Source organism: Mesoplodon densirostris, chromosome 5 (genome assembly GCF_025265405.1).
Source record: "Mesoplodon densirostris isolate mMesDen1 chromosome 5, mMesDen1 primary haplotype, whole genome shotgun sequence".
NCBI lineage: Eukaryota > Metazoa > Chordata > Mammalia > Artiodactyla > Ziphiidae > Mesoplodon > Mesoplodon densirostris.
The window spans coordinates 11,435,421-11,455,454 of NC_082665.1; the positions used below are offsets into that span (position 1 = coordinate 11,435,421).

At 43.0% G+C, this 20,034-nt stretch overlaps 1 protein-coding gene across 1 annotated transcript in view; it reads right to left on the reverse strand.

Annotated features, from left to right (window-relative positions):
• The window catches only part of ITSN1 (intersectin 1), a 248,394-nt gene that overhangs the window by 8,613 nt on the left and 219,747 nt on the right, over window positions 1–20,034 (reverse strand). The window contains exons 32-34 of the mRNA XM_060098529.1: window positions 15,580–15,763; window positions 13,474–13,572; window positions 2,112–2,279 (exon numbers count right to left, since the gene is read on the reverse strand). Of these exons, the coding sequence (XP_059954512.1) occupies window positions 2,112–2,279; window positions 13,474–13,572; window positions 15,580–15,763 (451 nt within the window). The remainder of the gene's footprint in view (window positions 1–2,111; window positions 2,280–13,473; window positions 13,573–15,579; window positions 15,764–20,034) is intronic.

The following is a 20,034-nucleotide window of genomic DNA, read 5'->3' on the forward strand; positions in this document are numbered from 1 at the left end:
GGACTCTGTACTTTCACTGCTGGGGCTGGGTTTGATCCCTGGTCGGGGAACTAAGATCCTGCAAGCCATGCAGTGTGGCAAAAAGAAAGACAGAGAAAAAAAAAAAAGAAAGAAAGAAAGAAAGAAGATAGGGAACTTTGAAAAAAAAAAGAAAAAGTGCATAGTTGCACTTCAGGCTGGCAGATTCAGGAGCTGTTCAAGTCTACTGTCTTCAGGATCAAGTTAATGCTCCTTGGAATGATACACAGCCCTTCCTTGCCCTGGCTTCAACTTGCCTTAAAGCTTATCACCTATCACCCTACATTGCTCACCCAAGTCCTGCACAGGCTATGCCCTCCACTGAAATGCCCTCCCCCTGGATTCTCTCCTGGAGAGGTATCTTCATCCTTCAACACCCAGCCTAGTGTCACCTTCTCCAACATGTCCCTGAATCCCTCCACGACAGTTCCTTCCTCCATGAGTGTCCAACAGCACTTGGCACCTAGATCTGCCTCATAATGTCTCACATTGTGTGGTAAAAATTGGTTTGATCCCTCTACTTGGTCCAGGACTGTAGGCTACTCGAGATAGTGTAGGTCACATCTTATTGATTTCCATGTCCTCAGTGTTTAGTACTGAGCAAGGCACATGGGCAGGTGCTCAGTAAATGTTTATTGAATGAATGAATGAATAAGTAAGCCAACCAACCAGTGAATGCCCCTGGATTGCTTATCAACACAGTTCCAAAATGGGAACCCACATCCATCACCTCGGTTTCCACATGGCTGCTTCCATAACTTGGTTATCCCACACCTTCGCGGAAGGGGGACAGGAGGCAGGGCAGGGAGGAAGCAGTGGTGTAACTTCCTCAGGTAGTGAATGCCTTTGAAGCTTGTAAGAAGGAAGGAGCCACAGGGAGAGTGGGTGAGGGAGACAGTCTGCCTGGGCATTTTGGTAAACCCTAGTCAATGGTGTGTGTGCATGAATGTGTGAATGTATGTGTGTATCTGTGTGTGTGTACAGAGGCAAAGAGAAAGAGAGTGAGAACAGGCAGAAAGAATGAATGAGACCAAAGTAAAGATAAGGGACAAGAAGAGAATCAAATACTACAGGAGAGACTCTGTTTCTGGTAGTATGGTGGACTAGAGTGTGACTCACCCAGTGAAAAATTTCAGAACCGAATAAAATATAGAACTGTAGTTTTTAAATGCAAGTGAAGTGGTAATAATTAAAAATGAAAATAAGAAATTTGCAGAGGCCAAAAACAGCATGAACATGTGAACCCTGGAAGATAAACAAGCCCCTAAGCTGGCTTTAGCCCTGAGAGTCTTTCTTAAATCTGGTGACCTTAAGCTTCCATTTTAAAGGCTATGGAGGGTGCAAGAGACAGGAGATATATCCAGGGCCCACATGAGATAATAGGAGATCCCAAAAAGCTGGACTCCAAAGGAAGAATGACAAGTAAACTCAGCACAGAAGGGATGAGCAAGAAAACTTGCTTGTTTTTGAACTTGGTGTAAGTGGAGGGAAAAAAAATGTCCCTGAGAATTTGTAACCACAATGCAGTTCTCACTTAAGTTTACAACCACAATTCACACACTAGTGTGATCTGAAAATCCCTCTATATTTAATTTAGGGTGATCCTGGTAGCTAGCAATCCTTGCAGGAGGAATACAACTTCAGACCTCAAAGATCCCACAAATAAAGTTCCAAGGAATGTTGAGCTCACAATCAAAAATCAAAGTACATACAGAGAAACAGACATGTGTGGTGAGAACTAGCAGAAGCAACAGACAAAACAGTGAAACTTGTAACCTGAGTTAATGGAATGATCAGATCTGAAATATATAAGAATATATCTAAAATGTGTTAGGAAATAAATGAGAAGCATGGTCATTTGTGAAAAGAACAAGACAGGAAAGAAACCAGCAGATTAGAGAAAATAACTAGAATGCTGGAAAGGGTAAAAGAAAATAATTGAAATAAAAACTCAGTAGATTAGAAGCAGCTGGAGAGAGAATTAGCAAACTGGAGGCCAACGGGGAGGACAATTCATGTTTTTTTCTCATCCTCCTTCAGGCCAGTTGCCAAGGCTCAGTGGGGGACACCCAGGTCACACCCTAAGGCACTACCTCAGACAGGCCTTCACACTGCACATGGGCCTGGATCCACTCCAGCCGGTCCGAGTTCTCCTTCTCCCGCACCCCTTCGTTCACCTGGGAGCACAGCTCCTCTGCCTTCTCCAGGGCGTGTTTCAAGTGGCTGTGGTCTGGGTGGTTTTCAGGAGTGTTTTCCAGGATCTACATTGGAGAACAGAAGACAACATCCTTAGGCTGTGTGGGTGAGCCTGTGGTTCACTGTCCTGGAAGGCCAGACCCAACAGAGGCAGGGCATAGCACAGACCTTTCCTGAACAGTGCCCACAAGAGCAACTGCAGCTCTAAGCACCCACCTTGGCAATGACATGGAGAGAGATGACCACTCTTTGTTGGCAGGGGACCCTTGGTGGGCAGGGGCTGCCACATTATCTATACTTGGGGTATGAGGAGGGCAGTGGCTACAGCAAGGGCAATACTGCACCACATGTGGCTTTCTCCCTGGAGAATGGCTCTTTCCTGGGTTCATGCACAGCTGTAGGCATCTATGGACCCATGGAACTGCATGCTAATGGGTGCATCTGAGCAAAGGCATTTTTCTGGATAAATTATTCCAAGCCAATGGTTAAACATGCCAGCTCTAGAGCAAGACCTCCTGGGTTAAAATCCCTGCCCTGCCACTGACCAGCCATGATATGGGTCAGTCACATAAATATTCTGAGCCTTATTTTCCTAATATGAAAAATGGGGATACTAATAGCACCTCCTTTAAAAGGTTGTTTGGAGGACTAAATGGCTTGATACAAGTAAAGCACTTTGTAAAGTACCTGGCCCTTTGAAGGTGCTCAGTAAGTGACAGCAGTTACCATCAGACTCTCAAAGGACTTTGAGGACATTGAGAACAGTCATCATGAGGAAAGACACTAAGAATGAAGAAAGATCCTAAGCCATCTTTGCAATGTACTAGGATTATGTTGAGGGTGTACTTGTCCAGGCCTTGTCCATATACAAATAAGTCAAGTGGGCTTTACCCTGAATCATATCTCATCCTTAGGGCATACTTTGGTTTAAAGTCCTAAGGAGGCACCCAATTTGAGGAAAACACCCAATCTGGGTCCTGTGTGTCCACCAATCATCTCCAAACAACAACTCCAGCCCCAGGTGTATCCTGGATGTACATTAGCGTCCCTCTGAAAAGTCCTGATGCCTCAACTCTTACCATATCAGAATCCCCAGGGATGGGACTCAAGAACTGGAATTTTCTAGAGCTCGCTGGGTGACTCTAACATACAGCCAAGACTGAGGACAACTGCTCTCAATGGGAAGCCCACATAGCTGAATTGTGTGGATTCTTTTTTTGTTTGTTTTTTGTTTTTCAAAATGAAAATAGGTTTATGTTTTTTCTCATTGTAAAATTATTATTGTATAAAATTTAGAAAATTTAGAAAGTTATTAAAAACCACCCATAACTGAACCATCTGGAAATAACCTCAGCCTACCGATTCGTTAATACACTCTGCGTAGATATAAATACATATAGTTTAAAAAAAATAAATATTGGATCATGCTACCATACTACACTGTACCATTTTGTACTTGCTTCTTTCCCACTTCATGTCAGTTATAGCAGAGCATTTAGTGTCCACTTTATATGGACCTAGATCATCATTTTATTATTTTTTAATTGAAGTATATAGAGCATCATTTTAAAGTTTCTATAATACGTCATTGTAAGGATGAACCACAATGCATTTAAACAGTTTCCTTCCCATAAAACTTCATGTTTCCAATTTTTCAATATTTCTCTGATCATTTCTTTAGAATAAATTCCTAGAGATGGTAGTGCTGAGCCAAAGAGAATGTGGAGTTTGATCGCCCTCCAAAAGGCTGAACCAGTCTACCTTCCACAAGCAAAGCAGACAACACTGAGGACTCACAATCTTTTCAATATATGCCTACCTGGCAAGCCAAAAGCAGGTCTTTTCTTGTTTGGTTATGCATTTCTTTTATTACCAGAGAATTTGAATTTTGTGTACACTTAGTATGTAACTACACTAAATGATAAAGCTAACATTTATATACGGCTTAGTAGGAGCCAGACATACATATATTCACTCAGTTGATTTCTCACAACCCTATGCCGTAGGTACTATTAGCATACCTATTTTACATATAAGGGAACTGAGGCCCAGAGAAGTTAAGTAACTTGCCCAAAGGCACACAGGAGTGGTACCAAGATTCAAATACAAGCAGCCTGGTCCCTGACATCATTTTTTTAAATTATTTTTTTTAACATCTTTTTTTTTTTTTTTTTTTTTTTTGCAGTATGCAGGCCTCTCACTGCTGTGGCCTCTCCCATTGCGGAGCACAGGCTCCGGACGCGCAGGCTCAGCAGCCATGGCTCACAGGCCCAGCCGCACCGCGGCATGTGGGATCTTCCCGGACCGGGGCACGAATCTGTATCCCCTGCATCGGCAGGCAGACTCTCAACCACTGCACCACCAGGGAAGCCCTTTTTAACATCTTTATTGAGGTATAATTGCTTTACAATGTTCTGTTAGCTTCTGCTAACAAAGTGAATCAGCTATACATATACATATATCCCCTAATCTCTTCCCTCTTGCTTCTCCCTCTCACCCTCCCTATCCCACCCTCTAGGTGGACACAAAGCACTGAGCTGATCTCCCTGTGCTATGCTGCTGCTTCCCACTAGCTATCTATTTTACATTTGGTAGTGTATATATGTCCATAACACTCTCTTACTTCGTCCCAGCTTACCCTTCCCACTCCCTGCATCCTCAGGTCCATTCTCAACATCTGTGTATCAATTTACATTCCCACGAACAGTGTAAGAGTGTTCCCTTTTCTCCATGCCCTCTCCAGCATTTATTGTTTGTACATTTTTTGATGATGGCCATTCTGACTGGTGTGAGGTGATACCACATTATAGTTTTGATTTGCATTTCTCTAATGATTAGTGATGTTGAGCATCCTTTCATGTGTCTGTTGGCAATCTGTATATCTTCTTTGGAGAAATGTCTATTTAGGTCTTCTGCACATTTTTGGTTTTGGTTGTTGTTGTGTTTTTTTGTTTTTTTGAATTTTATTTATTTTTTTATACAGCAGGTTCTTATTAGTCATCAATTTTATACACATCAGTGTATACATGTCAATCCCAATTGCCCAATTCATCACACACCACCACCACCATATCCCCACCGCTTTCCCCCCTTGGTGTCCATATGTTTGTTCTCTACATCTGTGTCTCAATGTCTGCCCTGCAAACCAGTTCATCTGTACCATTTTTCTAGGTTCCACATACCTGCATTAATATATGATATTTGTTTTTCTCTTTCTGACTTACTTCACTCTGTATGACAGTCTCTAGATCCATCCACGTCTCAACAAATGACCTAATTTCATTACTTTTTATGGCTAAGTAATATTCCATTGTATATATGTACCACATCTTCTTTATCCATTGGTCTGTCGATGGGCAATTAGGTTGCTTCCATGACCTGACTATTGTAAACAGTGCTGCAATGAACATTGGGGTGCATGTGTCTTTTTGAATTATGGGTTTCTCTGGGTATATGCCCAGTACTGGGATTGTTGGGTCATATGGTAATTCTATTTTTAGTATTTTAAGGAATCTCCATACTATTCTCCATAGTGGCTGTATCAATTTACATTCCCACCAACAGTGCAAGAGGGTTCCCTTTTCTCCACACCCTCTCCAGCATTTGTTGTTTGTAGATTTTCTGATGATGCCCATTCTAACTGCTGTGAGGTGATACCTCATTGTAGTTTTGATTTGTATTTCTCTAATTCTTAGTGATGTTGAGCAGCTTTCCGTGTGCTTCTTGGCCAACTGTATGTCTTCTTTGGAGAAATGTTTATTTAGGTCTTCTGCCCATTTTTGGATTTGGTTGTTTGTTTTTTAATATTGAGCTGCATGAGTTGCTTATATATTTTGGACATTAATCCTTTGTCTGTTGATTCATTTGTAAATATCTTCTCCCATTCTAAGGGTTGTCTTTTCGTCTTATTTATGGTTTCCTTTGCTGTGCAAAAGCTTTGAAGTTTCATTAGGTCCCATTTGTTTATTTTTGTTTTTATTTCCATTACTCTAGGAGGTGGATCAAAAAGATCTTGCTGTGATTTATGTCAAAGAGTGTTCTTCCTATGTTTTCCTCTAAGAGTTTTATAGTGTCTGGTCTTACATTTAGGTCTCTAATCCATTTTGAGTTTATTTTTATGTATGGTGTTAGGGAGTGTTCTAATTTCATTCTTTTACATGTAGCTGCCCATTTTCCCAGCACCAATTATTGAAGAGACTGTCTTTTCTCCATTGTATATCCTTGCCTCCTTTGTCATAGAGTAGCTGACCATAGGTGCATGGGTTTATCTCTGGGCTTTCTATCTTGTTCCATTGATCTATATTTCTGTTTTTGTGCCAGTACCATATTGTCTTGATTACTGTAGCTTTGTAGTATAGTCTAAAGTCAGGGAGTCTGATTCCTCCAGCTCCACTTTTTCCCCTCAAGGCTGCTTTGGCTATTCGGGGTCTGTTGTGTCTCCATACAAATTTTAAGACTTTTTGTTCTAGTTCTGTAAAAAATGCCAATGGTAATTTGATAGGGATTGCATTGAATCTGTAGATTGCTTTGGGTAGTAGAGTCATTTTTATAATAAAGATTCTTCCAATCCAAGAGCATGGTATATCTCTCCATCTGTTGGTATCATCTTTAATTTCTTTCATTAGTGTCTTACAGTTTTCTGCATACAGGTCTTTTGTCTCCCTAGGTAGGTTTATTCCTAGATATTTTATTCTTTTTGTTGCAATGGTAAATGGGAGTGTTTCCTTAATTTCTCTTTCAGATTTTTCATCATTAGTATATAGGAATGCAAGAGATTTCTGTGCATTAATTTTGTAACCTGCAACTTTACCAAATTCATTGATTAGCTCTAGTAGTTTTCTGGTGGCATCTTTAGGATTCTGTATGTATAGTATCATGTCATCTGCAAACAGTGACAGTTTTACTTCTTCTTTTCCAATTTGTATTCCTTTTATTTCTTTTTCTTCTCTGATTGCCGTGGCTAGGACTCCCAAAACTATGTTGAATAATAGTGGTATGAGTGGACATCCTTGTCTTCTTCCTGATCCTAGAGGAAATGCTTTCAGTTTTTCACCATTGAGAATGATGTTTGCTGTGGGTTTGTTGTATATGGCCTTTATTATGTTGAGGTATGTTCCCTCTATGCCCACTTTCTGGAGAGTATTTTTTATCATAAATGGGTGTTGAATTTTGTCAAAAGCTTTTTCTGCATCTATTGAGATGATCATATGGTTTTTATTCTTCAATTTGTTAATATAGTGCATCACATTGATTGATTTGCATATATTGAAGAATCCTTGCATCCCTGGGATAAATCCCACTTGATCACGGTGTATGATCCTTTTAATGTGTTGTTGGATTCTGTTTGCTAGCATTTTATTGACGATTTTTGCATCTACATTCATCAGTGATATTCATCTGTAATTTTCTTTTTTTGTAGTATCTTTGTCTGGTTTTGGTATCAGGGTGATGGTGGCCTTATAGAATGAGTTTGGGAGTGTTCCTGCCTCTGCTATATTTTGGAAGAGTTTGAGAAGGATGGGTTTTAGCTCTTCTCTAAATGTTTGATAGAATTCACCTGTGAAGCCATCTGGTCTGGGCTTTTGTTGCAAGTTTTTTTTTTCAGTACACGGGCCTCTCACTGTTGTGGCCTCTCCCATTGCGGAGCACAGGCTCCGGACGTGCAGGCTCAGTGGCCATGGCTCACGGGCACAGCTGCTCCGCGGCATGTGGGATCTTCCGGGACCAGGGCACGAACCCGTATCCCCTGGATTGGCAGGGGGACTCTCAACCACTGCGCCACCAGGGAAGCCCTTGTTGGAAGATTTTTAATCACAGTCAGTGCTTGTGATTGGTCTGTTTATATTTTCTATTTCTTCCTGGTTCAGTCTCAGAAGGTAAAATTTTCTAAGAATTTTACCATTCTTCCAGGTTGTCCATTTTATTGGCATATAGTTGCTTGTAGTAATCTCTCATGATCTTTTGTATTTCTGTATTTCTGCAGTTGTTACTACTCCTTTTTCATTTCTAAGCCTATTGATTTGTCTTCTCCCTTTTTTTCCTGATAAGTCTGGCTAATGGTTTATCAATTTTGTTTATCTTCTCAAAGAACTAGCTTTTAGTTTTATTGATCTTTTCTATTGTTTCCTTCATTTCTTTTTCATTATTTCTGATCTGATTTTTATGATTTCTTTCCTTCTGCTAACTTCGGGGTTTTTTTGTTCTTCTTTCTCTAACTGCTTTAGGTGTAAAGTTAGGTTGTTTATTTGAGATGTTTCTTGTTTCTTGAGGTAGGATTGTATTGCTGTAAACTTCCCTCTTAGAACTGCTTTTGCTGTATCTCATAGGCTTTGGGTCGTCATGTTTTCATTGTCATTTGTTTCTAGGTATTTTTTGATTTTCTCTTTAATTTCTTCAGTGATCTCTTGGTTATTTAGTAGTGTATTGTTTAGCTTCCATGTATTTGTATTTTTTACAGTTTTTTCCCTATAATTGATATCTAGTCTCATAGAGCTGTGGTCAGAAAAGATACCTGATACAATTTCAATTTTCTTAAATTTACCAAGGCTCGATTTGTGACCCAAGATATGGTCTATCCTGGAAAATGTTCCATGAGCACTTGAGCAGAAACTGTATTCTGTTGTTTTTGGATGGAATGTTCTATAAATATCAATTAAGTCCATCTTGTTTAGCGTATCATTTAAAGCTTGTGTTTCCTTATTTATTTTCATTTTGGATGATCTCTTCACTGGTGAAGGTGGGAGGTTAAAGTTCCCTACTATAATTGTGTTACTGTCGATTTCCCATTTTATCGCTGTTAGCATTTGCCTTATGTATTGAGGTGGTCCTACATTGGGTGCATAAATATTTACAATTGTTATATTTTCTTCTTGGATTGATCCCGTGATCATTATGTAGTGTCCTTCTTTGTCTCTTGTAATAGTCTTTATTTTAAAGTCTATTTTATCTGATATGAGAATTGCTACTCCAGCTTTCTTTTGATTTCCATTTGCATGGAATATCTTTTTCCATCCCCTCACTTCCCGTCTGTATGTGTCCCTACAGACTTCTGTCTGTAGGTCTGAAGTGGGTCTCTTGTAGACAGCATATATATGGGTCTTGTTTTTGTATCCATTCACCCAGTCTATGTCTTTTGGTTGGAGCATCTAATCCATTTACATTTAAGGTAGTTATCGATATGTGTGTTCCTATTACGATTTTCTTAATTGTTCTGGGTTTGTTATTGTAGGTCTTTTCCTTCTCTTGAAGATGCTGCTTAGAGAAGTTTAGCATTTGTTGTAAAGCTGGTTTGGTGGTGCTGAATTCTCTTAGTTTTTGCTAGTCTGTAAAGGTTTTAATTTCTCTGTTGAATCTGAATGAGATCCTTGCTGGGTAGAGTAATCTTGGTTGTAGGTATTTTCCTTTCATCACTTTAAATATGTCCTGCCACTCCCTTCTGGCTTGCAGAGTTTCTACTGAAAGATCAGCTGTTAACCTTGTGGGGATTCCCTTTTTATGTTATTTGTTGCATTTCCCTTGTTGCTCTTAATATTTTTTCTTTGTATTTAATTTTTGATAGTTTGATTAATATGTGTCTTGGCATGTTTCTCCTTGGATTTATCCTGTATGGGACTCTCTGTGCTTCCTGGACTTGATTAATTATTTCCTTTCCCATATTAGGGAAGTTTTCAGTTATAAGCTCTTCAAATTTTTTCTCAGTCCCTTTCTTTTTCTCTTCTTCTTCTGGGACCCCTATAATTCGAATGTTGGTGCATTTAATGTTGCCCCAGAGGTCTCTGAGACTGTCCTCAATTCTCTTCATTGTTTCTTCTTTATTCTGCTCTGCGGTAGTTACTTCTACTATTTTATCTTCCAGATCACTTATCCGTTCTTCTGCCTTAGTTATTCTGTTATTGATTCCTTCTAGAGAATTTTTACTTCCATTTATTGTGTTGTTCATCATTGTTTGTTTTCCCTTTAGTTCTTCTATGTCCTTGTTAAACGTTTCTTGTACTTTCTCCATTCTATGTCCGAGATTTTGGATCATCTTTACTATCATTACTCTCAATTCTTTTTCGGGTAGACTGCCTATTTCCTCTTCACTTGTTTGGTCTGGTGGGTTTTTACTTTGCTCCTTCATCTGCTGTGTGCTTCTCTGCCTTCTCATTTTGCTTAACTTACTGTGCTTGGGGTCTCCTTTTCCCAGGCTGCAGGTTCATAGTTCCAGTTGTGTTTGGTGTCTGCCCCCAGTGGCTAAGGTTGGTTCAGTGGGTTGTGTAGGCTTCCTGGTGGAGGGGACTGGTGCCTGTGCTCTGGTGGATGAAGCTGGATCTTGTCTTTCTGGTGGGCAGGACCACATCCAGTGGTGTGCTTTGGCGTGTCTGTGGCCTTATTATGATTTTAGGCAGCCTCTCTGCTAATGGGTGGGGTTGTGTTCCTGTCTTGCTAGGTGTTTGGCATAGGGTGTCCAGCACTGTAGCTTGCTGGTCTTTGAGTGGATCTGGCTGTTGGCGTTGAGATGGAGATCTGTGGGACAGCTTTTGCCATTTGATATTATGTGGGTCCGAGAGGTCTCTGGTGAACCAGTGTCCTGAACTCAGCTCTCCCATCTCAGAGGCTCAGGCCTGACACCCAGATGGAGCACCAAGACCCTGTTAGCCCCATGGATTTTTTTCATTTCCTCTGTGCTCAGTCTAGTTCCACTTGCTCATAGAGGGCCACATTCAGAGGCCTCCCCCCGGCACTTCAGACCAGACTTTCTCATGGGAAATGGTGACAGTGACACCTCAGCTCAAGGGCAATAGTTGTGACTCTTCTTCTCAGTCCAGTTTCATGTGCTTATAGGGCGTCGTGTGAAGAGGCTTTTTGCCTAACCTGTCAGATCACAGATTCCACAGCAAACTTCTGCTCGACACCTCATTCAAGATGACAACATGTTCCTTACCGCTATTCTACACTCCTCTCAGAAATGTCTAGTTGTATATTTTACCTATTTTTCTATTAGGGTATTTGTCTTTTTCATTCTGAGTTATAAGAGTGCTTGAGATGACCGATAGATAGATAGATAGATAGATAGATAGATAGATAGATAGATAGATAGATAGATAGATATTATAGATAGATAATCCATGTATATTTCAATATCTTCTTATATACTGTTAAAATCTGTTTACTCAGCTTATATCTGTCATTTGTCTTTTAATGCTGTTCATTATATTTTGTTACACAACATTTTTTAAGAAAAATGTTTATTCAAATAATATTAACACATTCTTGATATGCAAGAGTCAAACAACACGGAAGTATAGATAACAACTGTGCTCTATCCCCTTTGCTCTCCTGCCTCAGAGGTAACTGTGCCCAGGCTTAAGGGCACCCCTTTAGTTCCCTTCAGATGTTCCACATACATTTAACAATCACACAGAGTTTTTCCTTGGTTTTGCAAAATGGACCATACTGTTGGATTGCTTGTAAAAGGTTGTTTTGGGTTTTGTTTGTTTTGTTTTGTTTTAACTTAACAGCATTTTCTAGATATCATTCCAGCTAATACAAAAAAGTTTCTTTCATAGTATATACTCAGCACTTTATTTAACTACTCTCCTTAATGAACACCTAGGTTTCTCCCAGAGGAAAAAAAATTTTTTTCAAGTTGCTACAACTCTAAATTCTTTAAAGTTCTGTCTTTGGTGTCATGCTAAGAATTTCTCCACCTCAGTATTATAAAGAATATTTAATCTTAGTATTTTTACAGTTTTCCATATGTATCATAACTGGCCACCTTTAAAAATTCTCTTCTTAGTTTTGCTAGTTTTCAGTTCGTTCTTTTGGGTTCTCTAGGGTAGCAATCATGTTTCTGCAAAGAATGATAATTTGTTTTTTCTTTTTTAATATTTATGCCTCTCAGTTCTTTTCTTGTTTTTGTTTTTCTCCCCATTAGCTAGATCTAGAACACCTATTTTATTTTATTTTTTTTAATATTTACTTTATTTATTTGGCTGCTCCAGGTCTTAGTTGCAGCATGCGGGATCTTTGCTGCAGCATGTGGGCTCTAGTTCCCTGACCAGGGATCAAACCTGGGCCCCTTTCACTGAGAGTGGGGAGTCTTAGCCACTGGACCACCAGGGAAGCCCTTAGAACTTAAAAAGCTTGTTTCCAACTTCAATTCCCAACTAAGTATTGGGGGAAGTAAAGAAGGTTGTTGAGTTAGTTTAATAGTAACTGCCAAGTTGGAGAAAAGGAAACAGTAGATGGAAAACTTCTTTCAAAACTAATTCTTTAACTCAACCAATGTGGCCACAGTGTATTTTGTGGGGTCAAACTGGGCTTGGACTGAGGAACTGGCTTATATGAGAGGGAAATTTGCTACATATAAGGGGATTCAGCATATAAGTAAATCTATTGAGGATAATCAGAGCCAGGCTTCTCATGGAGAAGGGAGTTATATACAGAGAAAGGGGAAAGGCTAGAATAAATTCCATGATACTACATTAGGACAGGAAGTATTGGTGTGAACTCATGGGTTTTAATACATATTATAATATATATATAAATCTTGAAATAAAGATGTTTGCACACTTATGTTATGTAAATATGTGGGTATGAATATATACACATACATATATTGCCTGGCTCGGCACTGAGAGACTCAAAAGGCAACAACACCCCAGTATCAGTGAGCACGCCAGTGTCTAGATCTGGGTTTCTAAATTCTCCACTGAAAGGAACCAGATCTAAAACCTCTCTCCAGCAGCTTTCCTCCCTGTGGTTATAGAATCACAGGCTCAGAGGATGTCTAAGTCTGCTCACTCACTTTACAGATGGGCATGCTGAAACCCTAATTTTTCTTTTCTTTTCTTTTGGTATTGGCTTTCTTAAAATGACAGGACAAAAACAATCATCTAATATCAACATAGAGTATCTCACAATGGCTTTCTGAAGACGAGTGGTGGAAACTATATTTCTTTCTCTCTTTCTTACTAGGAAAACCAAGGCCTAAAGACACTCTGCCTGTATTAGGAAAAGAACTGAGCTCTCATGTTCTGACTTAGAAGGTGGAGGCCACTTGGTTGCACAGCTGAAGGCTGTGTATTACTAGCTCTTTTCACAATAAGCCAGCTTTTCTTTCTGAGTTACCAAGCAGATGCCTCCTGCAGCCTGTTGGTAGAAGATTTCTACACGATAGATACCAGGTGTGTTGGCTGGGGAACCTGCCCATGGCCCCAGATCTCTGACCTGCCGGGAAAGCATTCCTCTACTTGAAAAGGCAAGACAGCTACTTACATTTTTAATGATCAGTGGGTATCTCGTTACCCGTTGCATAGGCTTCAGTATAAAACTAGAGAGTGGCATTCCCTTACAGCGAGGGTCCATGGCCAGTCTCTGCAATAAGAGATTTTTTTAAATGTACTTAAGAAGTTTGCAAAATCTGGTCAGTGACATCAACATCGCTGTTATTCAGGACTCCCCACCCATCACATTGTCTCATTTATCTGAATGACAGCGGAGAAGCCTGGAGCTGGAAGAGCCGGACTGGTTATCCCCCAGCCAGGAGGTGGCACATTCCAGATGGAGAGTGGGACTCTACCTTGGATGTGACTCAGCTGCAGGGTTGACCCCTACTCCCCAGATCCAGTGGACCTTCCATGGGACATGTGGTTCCTTACTTCCAGAGATGAGATTCTGGCTTTACAGAGAATATTTCCTCTGGATACCTACCAAAATTTTATAACATTCCCAGGAGCAAGGAGAGTCACAAGACTATAGGGTCAGAACAAAAATCCCCCTTAAGTCCCAGAGTTGCTGGAAGGGCCTGGCCGGATCTCACTGTCTGTTTTGGGAGAAGCCTGTACCTGCTGGTGGGAGCCCCAGCAGGGTAGGGATGGTGAAGCCGAGACATGAGGGTCGGGCCCCCAGCCCCAGGGTCTGTGGTTGTCTCCACCCTGGACTCCCTGCCTCTTTCCTTCCACCACTTTTGTCAACTTGACTGGAGGACAAGAGTCCTTTTACCTCCAAAAGATGACCCCATCTACAAGTCACAGGGGTTATATGGTGACAGCTCGCAAAGGTTCTGGTCAGGTTCAATGTCTTAGGAACAGGTTTAATGCCATGACCTGGGCCCCAAGCCCTGGGACCTGTCAGTGCCTGAACCTGCTCCAGCCGTGGACACCATTATTCCAGGAAAACTTTGCAGCAGGCAAAGGCATGTCAAAGTCCCACAGGAATGTGGCAGGGAGAGGGGATGAGGGGAGGGGTGAGAAGGGGAGGGGCAACAAGGCCCCTCCTGGGCTGGTGTCAGCATTTCCCTCAAGTTCAAGTACATCCAGTGATGAACTCATCCTGCCTGTGCCCAGGGAGGACCCAGCCCTTGGCTGGAACCCCAGGTGGCCCGTGGCTCCTGGCAGCCCAGTATCTGCTCTCCAGTCTCCAGCCCACCCTAGGCCTACTTCATAGCAGTGTTTCTCCCCTTAGATGCCCCACTCATTGGGTAGAAAATCAGAGCATTTAATATTGAGAAACAGGGCGAGAAAGAAAGAACAAGAACATCTGATGCTACGGCCGAGAAGAGATGGCATTTTCCCCTCCCAATGATGACTCCACAAACTTGGTTACTGGGGGGAGTGGGAAAGGCCTGCCCCCAAAATGCAGGAGGTACAAAGATAAGCCTGTCATTAGTATGATTATTTTGCTGTCTGTTCATCAAAATGTGCCTGTTTAGCAGATGTTATTTTATTCTCTTTTTTCTTCCCCTCTGGGAGAGGTTGGAGCTGATTGCGTGGGCTGGCCTGGCCAGCAGGGACCCACCCCAGCAAAGGGAAGCAGACCCAAAGCCTGGGGTCTCCAGCAGCATGGGGTCCACTTCTGCACAATGTCCCTTGGTGGGCACATGGCTCTCCAGACCCTTGTGATCCTCCAAGGCAGAGGTCCTGGCATTCCACACTCACCCCCATGGGCTTCCTAGAGCTTGAGCCCATCAAAAAGAACCAATTGGAAAAAACCAAAGGGTCCATTGGGATTGCCGGCCATTCCCTTTGCAGGTGAAGGGTAGAGAGCAGCAAAGAACTGAGGATGCTCACATTAAACAGAATAGGAAACCTGAGACCCACCAGCCCTCCTAGGCCTAAAAATGAGATGGAGGATTTAAACCTGTATTCAAATAACACCACTCACACCTGGTCAAGGCAGAGCTTCTAGGCGAGCACTGGTCCCTCCTCTCCAAGCCCACCCCCTTGGTCCCAGCCACCCGCCAGCAAGGGGCAGCCCCTACTCTTCAGCTGGGACCTCACCCTTGGCCTTCAGTAAATGTGTGAATCAGCCCCTCACACGCCCAGCCGCTGGAAGATGGCCACTCGGCAGGGGCAGAGACTCAGCTCAGCCTGGGCTCCTTACTTTGACAAACTCCTTGAAGTCAGGGGCCTCATCTGTCTTCTGCTGGATCAAGGCAGCCCCGTTGAGCTGGCAGCTGCAGAAGCGGATGTAGGGTTGCATGTGTGGCAGCTGGGCGGTCAGGATGTCCCCGATCATCTTCACAGGCATCTTCTCCCCAGACATCTTCTTGCGAACCCTCAGCGCTCTGCACAGAAACATGAGAAGTGAGCGCCCTCTTCACGCTCTCTGACACGTACACAGCACACTTCTAGGTGGTACAGAAATGGGATGTGTGTGAGGGGCACAAACCCAGGGCCACTAAAGCATCTATGTGGCAGACAAGGAACAGAAAAAGAAATGAGTCTAGTGCTACAAAGAGGTATCACTGGGGCATTTTTCTTTGACATGAAGTCTGTTCACTGGCTCTTAGGAAGAAAAGCTTTAAAAAAAAACTTTGCTGAACAAGTCAGCATAAAAGACAATTTTTTCTTGTGGAAATATATGGAATCTTTTTTTTAAAAAAAATAACTCAGACAGGATCCCTGGGTGGATGTCTCACTTTATGGATGATCTGTCCAGGCTGGTATGGCCCCAACACTGAACCTGTTTCCGGGGCCAGTGCTGCCCAAGGGAAGCTGCTGTTGCCAGGGGCCGTGGAGGCTCAATTTCAGACCAAACAAAACGTAATCAAGATGGTAAATCAACTGCCACAGAAAAATAATCCCATAATGTTCATGAAAGCCAGGTATAACTGATTGTCTGAACAATTTGTGCCCTTCTCTGGTTCACTGCTTCATCGCTGTGGCTAATTTGAAGTTGACTGGATTAAGAAGAGTTCTGAAGAAAGAAGCCTATTCATATGATAATGGGTCATAGACTCAAACAATTTACATCCTGGAAGCTGAGAAGGGACGAGAGGGACTGGAAAATGTTTGTTCAGGAGTCCAGCTGCATTCTGAGTGTTCAAGACCATAACAGTCAGGACTGTGCATCCCACCCTTCTAACTCGTATGTCAACTCCTAACCCAGCATCTATAAGAAGGGCATGGCACCGAGCTTTTACGCAGCAAGGATAGCAATGTACTATAAGGGCAGGACCTCGACATATGAGGCCATGGGTGTGTTCTGCCTACCCTAGTGATTATGGATGATGGATGGATGGATGGACAGATAGATGGATGCCTGGATGAATGGAAGGAACAGAATGGTATGATATGGGATTTTTACATAAGGCTGGGAGGATGTTACTGTGAATTCCTCTGGCTGCTTTCAAGGTCATGGGTAGGGCTATATAATTCTAAGGAGGCTCTGCAATCTTAGTATTAAAAACTTCAGATCACTTTATTTTCTTTCTCCTACATTTTTGGTTAAAGAAAAAAAAAATCTTTGGACTGGGCAACAAGCCAAGGAGAAAAACTTTAGGGACAGTGTGTTATGTGGTCCAAACAATGAGCCATTCCCCCTCAAGCAGGTGCCCTTGTGGGGAGAGGTGCTGGTCAGCACTGGCTGCCTGGGGTGTGAGGAGTGGCAGGTTGGTACCCTCAGGATGGCCAGGTGGCCACTGTTCATTGGGTGGGTGTGGAATATCTCCCAGTGTGTATAAATTTGCTCAAGGGTTACGTCACTACCAATTCTGGGGGACGAGAGTGCTGAATAACCATGTTACAAACTTGCTATGGATGAAAATGGGAAGAAATTCCATCATACCATGGTTTTCCAATGAGGAGCAACACAATCTTTCTGCAATGGAATACGAGTACTTTCACCTGCCCCCCTCCTTTTTTTTTTTTTTTTTAATGATGGGGAGAGAAGAAAAAGGGGAAAAAAAAAGATCACACACAGATCATCACTGTCTTGAGGAAGTTAAGCCAGTTCCTGGGTTCTGGAGGCCCATGCTTGGAGAGCTGATTTGTCCAACTGAGAGACAGACCTAAAATCAGGCCCCTGCTACAGACCAGGCACCTGTTAGGTCGAACTGTGAGTCACCTTCTGGGATGTTCTACCACACAGGCAAGGCTTTTGAGGACTGGGTTTGAGTGGGTTGAAACAGGGCACGTCACCAGGCTCAGGGATCACATGACTCCATTGCTGCACCCTCAGCCCTGCCCTTTGGTGAGCTGATTTGTAATCTCATATAAAGGTCTATGGAGTCAAGGTCTTGAACTGCAACAGTAATCAATCAGCTAATGGACATGTCAGAGAGCTTGACATTTGCTGAACGAATGAGTAGCCCTCTGAAGTTCGCAGATCAAGGGGATGGTCAAGAGAGCTGGCGTTTATGAATGTGTCCTAATGTGTCAAACAATTTTTTTAACCTATATGACTTATTATCCCTATTGACGGTTGGGGAAACCGAGGCACGCAGACATTGAGCGACTTGACCAGAGTCACACAGCTCATGGGTGGCAGGAAGCCCTGGTCTCCAGAGCCCACAGTCTGTAAGCACTGCATGTGAGGACAAGCACCGTGCCCAGCCCCGCCTCCCCTCAAGCTGCTCAGGGCTCCTGGCCTGTCCTCATTCCAGAAGCAGCTCCCGCCATCCCACCAAGGGGGGCTTCCACGGCCCCTCTGCTCTTCCCTTCCCTCTGTCCTTCCATCTCATTTCCTCAAGCCTCTGCCTCCTTTCCTCTCACCCTGCCCACTCCCACCCAAAGCCCCTTCCTTCCTTCTCCCCATCCTGTCTTTACCCCCCAAGGTATCTTTTTTACTTTTTATTTTTCTTTGTTTTTCTGCCTAAAATAAAATCATGGCTATTCTTCTTAAGTTAAAAAGAAAACTGAATACTTAATATTTAAGAAAAACTTTTTTTTTTTTTTGGAGAAGCTCTTTCATTTATTTATTTATTTATTTATTTATTTTTCAAGCAAGGAGGCAGGAAAGGATCTTGATTTTTAAAAAAACAGCTTCAGGGCTTCCCTGGTGGCGCAGTGGTTGAGAGTCCGCCTGCCGATGCCGGAGACACGGGTTCGTGCCCCAGTCTGGGAAGATACCACATGCCGCAGAGCGGCTGGGCCCGTAAGCCATGGCCGCTGAGCCTGCACGTCCAGAGCCTGTGCTCCACAGCGGGAGAGGCCACAGCAGTGAGAGGCCTGCGTACCGAAAAAAAAAAAAAAAAAAAAACAGCTGCAGTACCTGGTTCTACATACCCTATCTCACTTCTGCATTCCTACTGCTATCACTTCTAACAGCCACCCCTAGGGGCCTGCACCTAGCTCTTAACTTTAAAATGTTCTAGATTCTTCTCCCCTATTCAGCTCACTGAAGGCAAACTTCTCAGCCCTCTGCTCACAGGTAAGAGAGCCAACCATCCATTTCAACCCCCAACCAGAGGCGGCATTAGTAGGAAGTCTGTGTGCCCCAGGTAGCTCCCTTTTATGTTCATTTTATTTGTTTCTTAGTTATCTGTTTGATAAATCCTATGTCCCCCCTCTAAGTACAAGGAGTCGCTGGCCCTTGGATCAGGAGTGACAGATATGTGGCTGCCCACTGCGGCCTTCCAGGGAGAGCTGCCTTAAGTTCTCTTCATCTTCTTCCATCCTGCCAGGAGTCCTAAATCTTCCCATCATTGGGATTAGTCCTTTGCACAAAGAAATTAAGTCTATGCAGCAAAATTGCATAATCTACAATATGGGCGCTCACCATAAAATTCTTTCAATTTTTTCTGGTATGTTTGAAAATTTTCATAATAAGATCTTAAAAAGGAAAAAGAAAGGAAGAAAGAAACCAGGTCCCCAGAAAGCTCCGGCTAAATACAAGTATTTTATCTGGAAAGTGAACAGATTAGCCAAACTAACCAATCCGGTCATCAGAGGAAGGCCCAGAGCATACCTGTGATGGGGGAGGGGGTGTCTGTGCCCGTTGGTGCCATGATTGACAGGGTGCCAGCTGTACACCTGATCTCCTTGCTCCTTGGGATAACCCCGCATGCTAGACAGGGCAGGCGCCCTGACTGCAATTTTACAAGTTCTAAAACAAAGGGCTGGGGAGTTATCTGCCCGAGGTAACTGCCCAAAACGAGTTAGAAGGCGCTGGAGCCCAGAGGAAAACTTGAGATGTCGGCCTCCTGGTCTCACCTTCTTTCCTTCGAGGGCAGGACAGGATGGAACCCCTAGTGGGACCCTGGGCTTTATCCACAGAGCGGCCCGGGGCACCCTGATCGCCTTCTGTGTGACTTTGGACAAGTCACTCAACCTCTCTGAGCCTCGTTTCCATGGTTGCAAGAGCATTCTCAATTCCTACCTCCAGGGCTGTAGAGCCCATCGGCGCTAATGGGAGGAAGAAGCGCACAGGCCTGGCCCTGACAGAGCTCAGGAAAGGGGCTTCTGCTTTCCTGACAGGAGCAGGACGGAGGGTTAAAAGTACAGAGACAACAGAAACGCATGGGGAGCGCCGGTGCTGGGAGGGCTGGGGAGGGGTGTCACTCGGGAACATCAGACACATCGCCCGCCTCCCCACCCCCACGTAGCCGCCCAAGGA